We start from the raw sequence: 8,113 nt of genomic DNA on the forward strand, positions 1-8,113 counted from the left end.
AATTTTTACCCTAAAGCTGTGTGAAAGCCTGTTAACTTCAATGGTAGCATGTCATCATTAATTTTAAATAAATCCTATTCACTTGAAATTAATTTGTCATTTTGACTTCCTTCAGATTGTTTCTCAATAATTCAATCAATAAGTAGCTGCATTTTATCGTCACTTAGAGTCTGTGTATGCCATTGCCAGACCAGTGATTTCAGTAGACTCTGGACTGCTGACCTGCTCAGTTCATGTTGCATTACTGCAGACTCCAAAGCGCCTTGTTCTGATAATGTTAATAGCTCCTCAAAATTACCGTGAAAGTGAGGGAATTACACTAAACATCTGTTAAACTGTTTTATTCCACTCGTTCTTTGGCAACTGGGAATTAAAATATATTTTCATTATTTCCTTTCTATTGTTGCTTGAATACAAAGTGAGTATAATTATTTTTGTTATTTTATTTTCTGCCATTCCCCTCTGCTAAGTACCTAGGCTGGTACATTCTCCTGCTATCAGGCTACGCTAAATATGGTAATGGTCAGTGTGTCAATAATCCCCCCTGTTTAAGAGCCCTACAAACCCTAGTGATGTGACATTCTTTCTGTTCAGATGTCGAGCTGACGTCTGATGCTTAAAACAGAGCATGCTTTCATCCTTCCATGCATTGTCGTAACCCCTCTATGACTACTTTTAAAAGGGTGCCTCAGCTAGTCAGGGAAACAGTTGCTGACCAAACGAGATAGAGCCTATCTGATTCAGCCTTCCTGAATGCTTAATTTTTTCAACTTTATACCAGCCTGACCAAACAGGACCATGTCTACCTTTGGCTACAGAAGAGAGCTTAGTAAATATGAAGACATTGATGAAGATGAACTCCTTGCTTCTCTGACTGAGGAGGAACTGAATGAGTTAGAGAGGGAGCTGGAGGACATTGAGCCCGATCGTACTCTTCCAGTAGGGCAAAGACAGAAGAGTCTGACGGAGAAAAGTCCAACAGGAACTTTCAGCAGGGAAGCGTTGATGGCTTATTGGGAAAGAGAGACCAGAAAACTTTTCGAAAAGGAACGATTGGGTACATCTGAAAAGGTAGGCTCTTAGACGATTTACTCCTTGGAAATATTCATTCTTCACTGAGTTTCCATCCCTTACCATTTTTATTTTCTTTCAATCCACTATAACACTTTAAAGAAAAATTTTAGTGACACTATTTTACTAGAAGGCTGTGTTAGAATGCTGTAAATTGGGTAAGAGAATTTTTGCTTTCTGTTTTGCAGTGCCTTAAAAACTACTTGGAAAGAAAAATCCTGTAAAATTAATTAGCGTTAATTACTGAAATCATGATAGAAGAATGGTTGGAAATAATTCATGATAGAAGAACATTTTCATTAAATGAGGTGCAAATTAGTATGTTCTGCTAGTGCAGTCACATAGGCTTTTGGATATGTTACCATTTTATTTGAATGCTAAGACACTGTTTTTATCCTTCTTGTAAAATAGATTATCAGTAGTGGTGTCTGAGAATCAATACAATAAGGATCAGGAAGAGAATTCTGAATTTTTTGCTAGAATATAAGTTGGGCAAGAAAGTGCAGTGGAGCTCTTTGGGTCACATATGCAGCAGCTGTAAATCAGCATAGCTTTGTTTCAGTGAACAGATATACACCCAGCTGAGGATCTGTCCCCATGTCTGGTACTTTCAGTGACACATTATGTTTTCTTATCAGAACAAAGCACTGAGTCCTGGAGTAGATATCCAGTCAAACAACTTATTACTATAGTGCGTGTCATGCAACCTGTCCCAGGAACTTTATATCAATAACAGCACTAGATGCTAGTTGCTGACAGTGGTATAACTCAGTAAAAATAATTAAGAGCTCAATCCTGTTAGTTAATAAGTACATTTAATTCTCATTAATTTTGTGAGATTAAACCACCCACTACTTTAGAGAAGCTGTTCTCAAAATCAGACTCTAAATAAAAATGTTTTTTTTAAATGCCAGCTCCATAATTTTTCAAGCGCAGTGTAGAGCTTGAAATGCATGAAACCCATTGATTTTACAGCTACAGTTCTATGCTGAGCAGTGATTATAAAGAGCTTGATTCTGCTGTCATTGCTCACAGGGACAAACAGGATCCCTGATTTTAAGAGTAAAGGTCATTGGATTGAGCTCTTAGGAGTTACAGTTAGAAGTGCTAACATTCAGGGTCCACAGCAGTTTTATATCAGGAATGAATATAACCTTCTTTGCATAATTGATGTAGTGGTATCTTATAAGCAGGAAGAAATATTAGCCTTCTCATGGTCTCATATAGTACCTGCTATACTAGAATCCAGAAACAGTTTACATTAACAGGTTTGCTGGTAACAGTGAACTCCAGTGCAGTGTCTACTGTATGGGCAAACACATTAGCTCACAGCCTTAGATTTCTTGAGAGACTGACTCCTGGACAGACAGCAGGATTAGCCCTTTATGTTTTTCAACTGACTCTTCAATTGCCTTCTGAGTTGCCAAAAGAAATGGACTGGAAAAGCTTCATTTAGACCTCACGGGGCCTTGGTACACACAACAAAATTGGCCTTTAAAGTGGCTTAAATGCCCTTTTGCACCGCTTTAATGGGGTTGCTGTTTACACTGCTGGCGGCATATTGCGCATTAAATGACTTTCGGATGTAGCAAAATAAAACATGTCTGAGGTGTTTTAGTTTGCTACCTTAGTAGCCACGGAGGGAAGCACTGGGCCCCGGGCAGTTCAGGGGTTGTGCAGGCAGTCCGTGCAAGCAGGCTCCACTGAAGAAGAAAAAAACCCGTGGTGAGCCTGATTTTTATTTATTTTTTCTCCCTGGAGCTTGCCTAGCTGCCTGAGCTGCATGGGGCCCAGTGCTTCTCTCCACGGCTGTGGTCCCCCCTGGGACCACCTGGCCTGGGTGCCTGTGGGCAGGTGCCGCCTGGTGGGGCGCCACTGCTGCAGTGGATGGAAGCACTGCCCCACCCCAAATTAGGGGCTGCTCGGCTTGCTCCACCCCCACTGGAAAGGCAGGTAAAGATTGGGCCTGACCCCTGTGTACACACCACGGCGGTTTACTTTGGTTTAAAATGAAGCGGGGTTTTAAAAACTCACTGTTTCAATTTAGGGAGAATTAAACCAAAGTTAACCTCATGGCATGTACAAGTAGCCATGATGGGGTGTATTTCCATGTGTGCACATGTGTAGGGGTGTACATTCCCCATGAGACAAATAGTGGTGCCAGATATTTGTGCCACCGCTCTTTGTCTTCCAGCACACCCCCGCATACATTCTCTGGCACTTGACAAATTGCTTTGGGTGGGGTAGGGGAGGCTGGGACCAGCAACCTACCTGCGGTCCTGGGAGCCTCCTGGGGCACCAGCAGTGCACCAGTGTAAAAAAAACCCAGCCGCACTGCAAACTAGCAGCAGAACGAATGCTTTCATGTGTGCTGCATGCAGTTTGCAGCACCATAAACCACGCATGCAAGCTTGTGGGGATTTACCCATAAAGGTCTCATTTTATTACTAACTCAGATTTCTGAGTTAGTAATAACTTCCTCCACTCCCACCGCAAATGGCAATATAATGTTAGTGTTGGGTACAAGCCTAACCCTGAAAGAGATGGTAAAAAGTATACTACTCTCTCCGGTGGAGGTGAGAGCAGTACCAAATGCATCCATAAATGTGAAAATGTTGACATTCCACCATCTGGTGTTTGTTAAGTGCAATCTAGGAATTAAATCCTCACTCCACTGAAATCAGTTACAAACTCGTCTTCATTTCACTGAGGCCAAGATTTTTCCCTTCTTGTCTGTAACAATTCTGTATGGGGATGCTGCTCAAAATAAGAGAGAGAAAACTACTAAAGAATGTCAAAGAAAGCAATATACAATTCTAAACATATCACTGAAGTGAATGGTGAAATCAAGTGATGGATGGAAAATGTGAGCATTTAGTCCCTCATTTAAAAAATGAATTTAAGTAGGTTTTTTAATTTGTTTTTGTTTTGTTTTTACTGAAGTCACTGAAGAAGCACAATCAGTACATTATAAAGTCTCTCTTATAAACATGGGCTCAGAGGCCATGTTGAAGAGTGTAGTATGAATAGTTAGGTAGCTAAATGCTTGATAATAAAGAGGACATTCTGAGAAGTTGCCAGTCACATCTTTTACACTTCACTGTATGCGTAGAGAAGGCCCTGATCTAACAAATTCCACTTAGGTAGATTCCTCTGCTCACATACAGCTCCACTGAAGCCAATGGATTTTTTACAACATGAGATCTCCCACAGAGAGCTTGTTGTAGGGTCAGAGGGATGGCACCTGATCCTGTGAATTCTCTGTTAACTGCCCAGTGAAGTGTGCGCAGGGTTTGCAAGAACAAGCCTCTAGCTGTAATGTTCACACCTTTTATTTCACTGCAGTTGAGCTTCTGTAGGCATCATAGTTATCGTATTCTGTATGTGTCCTGCTGCAAAAATCAACTCAAGAGTGCAGGGTTGCATTCAACATGTCAGTTTTAGAGGGAGTCTTTTACTACTGACAAAAGTTTGTTTAGCAATATAATTAGCAAGTGGTTTAAAAGTTGGTTTTGACAGGTTTGCATTTTGGTACCACTTTTGCAAGAGTCAAAAACAGAGGCTTCGTAAGTACAGAGCATGGACTCAGTCCTTGGCTGGCATTTTAAAATGACTGACATGTTAATGGTACTAATCAGTATTTGTGAAATGTCTTTTTGGATTTCTAGACTATAGATGAGTTTATCAGATTAAAAAAAAATAATTAGGATTAGATTTTCTGATCAAAGAATTTTTGGTCAACCATATGCAAAGGACCAGCATACAGCCTTTGTGAGACATATCTCCCTCTTGCTCAAGATGGCATGTAAAAGATTTTAACAGTACCTAAGCTATGTGCTAGTCTTGCACTCAGAGAGTTACCTTTTGCAATTTGTCCATACTTTTGAATACCAAAGTGAACTGTGGGATAGTTTGGATGTGGGTTCAAATTTGGCATAATGGTAATATGTATGTTGAACATATAGATATGAAGTATTAAAATGGTGCTAAGAAGAGCATTATAGACCATGTTTTCATAAATAACCCTTAAATATGCACATTCCAAAATATGCATCCAAATTGTTGGATGTATGACTATGGCAACTCATTCTGTTTGTGCTTGAGTAGTCTTCGGCCAAGGGATTTCGCCTTGGAGAACATGGAGGAGAATTCAAAAAGAATGTTAGGTCAGATCCATTTTTTCAGTTCTCTGAAATTTCTATGCTTTTGTTGGTTCATTTTTAACTTTTAACATTATGTTCAAATAGTTTAATCATAATAAAGTTTAGAAAATCAATAAAAAGCTTAATATTAGTTCAATTGTGCTTAATACCAACATCTACATTCCTGTTCAGGATTCAAAGGAAGAAGAAGATAAATCAGAAGAAATTCAGGAAGAGTATTTCACAGAAAGTAACAGTGAAGTTTCTGAGGAGGCATACACTGAAGAGGAAGAGGAGGAAGAGGAGGAGGAGGAAGAAGAGGAAGAAGAAAGCAATGACTCAGAAGTGAAGGAAAATGCTGAAGTTTGTGAAAGGACTGTGAATTGTGAAAGTGGCAGGAGTTCTGACCACATGAAACATAAGGAATGTAACAACCATAAGGAAAATGAAGACCTTATCAATGGCCATAGTGAAAGTGACACAGAAAATACGAGATCTCAAACAGGTGCCATCCATGCTTGTGGAAATCCAACCGTCATTGAGGATGCATTGGAAAAAGTTAAGAACAATGACCCTGCCACCACCGAGGTGAACCTCAATAACATTGAAAATATCACTATACAGATGCTTACACAGTTTGCCCAAGCCCTCAGGAACAACACGCTAGTTAAGACTTTCAGTCTAGCCAATACTCATGCTGATGACAATGCTGCAATTGCGATTGCTGGCATGTTAAAAGTGAATCAGCATATAACTAGTCTGAACATAGATTCAAATTTTATCACAGGCAAAGGGATACTGGCCATTATGAGAGCTTTGCAACATAATAAGGTTTTAACAGAACTACGATTCCACAACCAAAGACATATCATGGGCAGTCAGGTCGAAATGGACATAGTTAAACTGCTGAAAGACAACACCACTGTGGTGAAGCTAGGATACCATTTTGAGCTTGCTGGACCAAGAATGAGTATGACAAGTATCCTGACTAGAAACATGGATAAACAAAGGCAAAAACGTATGCAGGAGCAAAGACAGCAAGAGTCTGGTTGTGAAGGAGCAATCAATCCAAAGACCAAAGCCTTGCAGAAAGGAACCCCTCGGTCCTCACCTTGCTCATCTCCTAAGAGCTCACCTTGGTCTTCTCCAAAACTCCCTAAGAAAGCTCAGCCAGTTAAAAGCCATCCTCCAGCTCCTGCTCCACCTCCACCGCCACCTCCTCCTCCACCTCCTCCTCCACCACCCCTACCTCCTGTCGTTTCAGAAAAGAAGACACCAACCAGGAATATAGCTGAGGTCATCAAACAGCAGGAAAACACCAAAAAAACCTTACAAAATGCAAAGAAAAAGAAAAAAGGCAAAAAAGGCAAAAAACATGAGAATAACATATTGAAAGAAATTAAAGATTCCTTAAAGTCAGTCTCAGACAAGAAAGCAGAAGAAGCATCACAGCCCTCTACCCGACCCTCTACCCCACAGAGGTCTCTTCATGATAACTTGATGGAAGCAATTCGGGGAAGCAGCCTAAAACAGTTAAGGCGGGTAAGCTGAAAACGTATTTAAATAACTACTTTTGGCTCAAATCTTGCACAATCCAAAACATGTAGCAATGATTTTTTTTCGAGATTTATTTTAGTAAAGAGAACAATAACTATACTTTTGAGTTTAATTCTACCTCAGTTTGATAAAAACTAGGCTGCTGACAGAACCAAGCTTTAACCTTAATAGACTATACTCAGAGGAGGGGTTTTAGCTGTAGAGGTGGAAATATTGGGAATCAAGCAGAAATTTTACCACCTTTGGGTTATGATGCAAGAAAAAAACCTCCTTCGGGAAAGATGTCCCCTCAGAAATACGTTGTGAAATGAGCTTTGTTTCTTGCTATGTAGAAAAACCCCCACCGCTTTAAGTAGCTTTAATCCATGGAGGAGGAGACAGGACCTTTAGTTTACTTCATTAACAGAAAGAGTGTATTTATAAATATAAATAGTGGAATTCAGATACAAAGGAGATGGGCACCTTAGAACCTTATATATAAATCATCAGACCAGATAAGGAAAGTAGCCAGAAAGATCAGACTGCTGTTGCTTTTCTAGCCTCTGTTGCAAATGTAATGAGAAAAAACACACTGCTATCTTGTAGGTGGAGATCCCAGAAGCTCTTCGATAAAAGCATGGATTATAGAAGAACCAAAGCACTACAGTGGGCAAGGGAAGGTTACTGACTTGTTGAATGGCGGTAACAGAAGTTGTCTTGTGATGTTTCCAAAGTGCACTCTTAGGTTTGAACAAAAATATAATCTTTTTACAGAGATAGACCTATTAAACACTAAAGAATGCTTTAAGAATGCATAAGCCTTTTAATCTGTAAATATGGAAATAAACATCTTTTTATATTTAATAAGTTTTCTATTGCAGAAATAGCAGTTTATTTAGATATTCTTTTCAATATCTGATTCCACATCATTGGACATGTTTTTAACACTGAGATGTAATGGCTTAGTGACCTGTGGTTTTTTTTCCTTTGGTTTTTTTTCCATTACTTTACAATAAATATTGTTTGAAGATTTTCAGCAACCGAAACAATCATAGTCCTGGGTTTCTGTGAGTTTAGAACTATCAGGAATAAAACTTCTGAGGATTGGGAAAGTCTTACTGCTCCTAGGATCTAGTGCAATGAGAAAGTATGTGATAAATACCAGGGATGTGCAAAATGGGCCGTATTCAATTTGGATTCGGATTCAGCCCAAATTGGGGACAGTGATTTGGTTCGTTGATTCGGATCACTGTCCCTGATTAGATTTGGCCAAATCCTAATCTGAAGATACAATGCTGATTCAGAGAATCAGCAAGTCAGCCACAGACACAGCTTTAAATGTTTTTTCTATGTATCTTGAGGTG

At 39.6% G+C, this 8,113-nt stretch overlaps 1 protein-coding gene across 1 annotated transcript; it reads left to right on the forward strand.

Annotated features, from left to right (window-relative positions):
• Positions 1–613: 613 nt before the first annotated feature.
• LMOD2 (leiomodin 2) lies at positions 614–7,791 on the forward strand. The gene is made up of 3 exons (XM_019543452.1): positions 614–1,071; positions 5,406–6,755; positions 7,356–7,791. Exons 1-3 carry the CDS (start codon positions 799–801, stop codon positions 7,380–7,382), a joined length of 1,650 nt encoding a protein of 549 aa, XP_019398997.1. The 5' UTR covers positions 614–798; the 3' UTR covers positions 7,383–7,791.
• Positions 7,792–8,113: the final 322 nt, after the last annotated feature.

Source organism: Crocodylus porosus, unplaced genomic scaffold (genome assembly GCF_001723895.1).
Source record: "Crocodylus porosus isolate Cpor-Errol unplaced genomic scaffold, CroPor_comp1, whole genome shotgun sequence".
In the NCBI taxonomy this organism is placed as follows: Eukaryota; Metazoa; Chordata; order Crocodylia; family Crocodylidae; genus Crocodylus; species Crocodylus porosus.

What these genes read in the sequence shown, in the direction of transcription:
- LMOD2 (XM_019543452.1), top strand. Translation starts at nt 799, where the DNA reads ATGTCTACCTTTGGCTACAGAAGAGAGCTTAGTAAATATGAAGACATT. An exon ending in GATTGGGTACATCTGAAAAG is followed by an intron (nt 1,072 to 5,405) that starts GTAGGCTCTTAG and finishes ATTCCTGTTCAG; the next exon opens with GATTCAAAGGAAGAAGAAGA. An exon ending in GCCTAAAACAGTTAAGGCGG is followed by an intron (nt 6,756 to 7,355) that starts GTAAGCTGAAAA and finishes GCTATCTTGTAG; the next exon opens with GTGGAGATCCCAGAAGCTCT.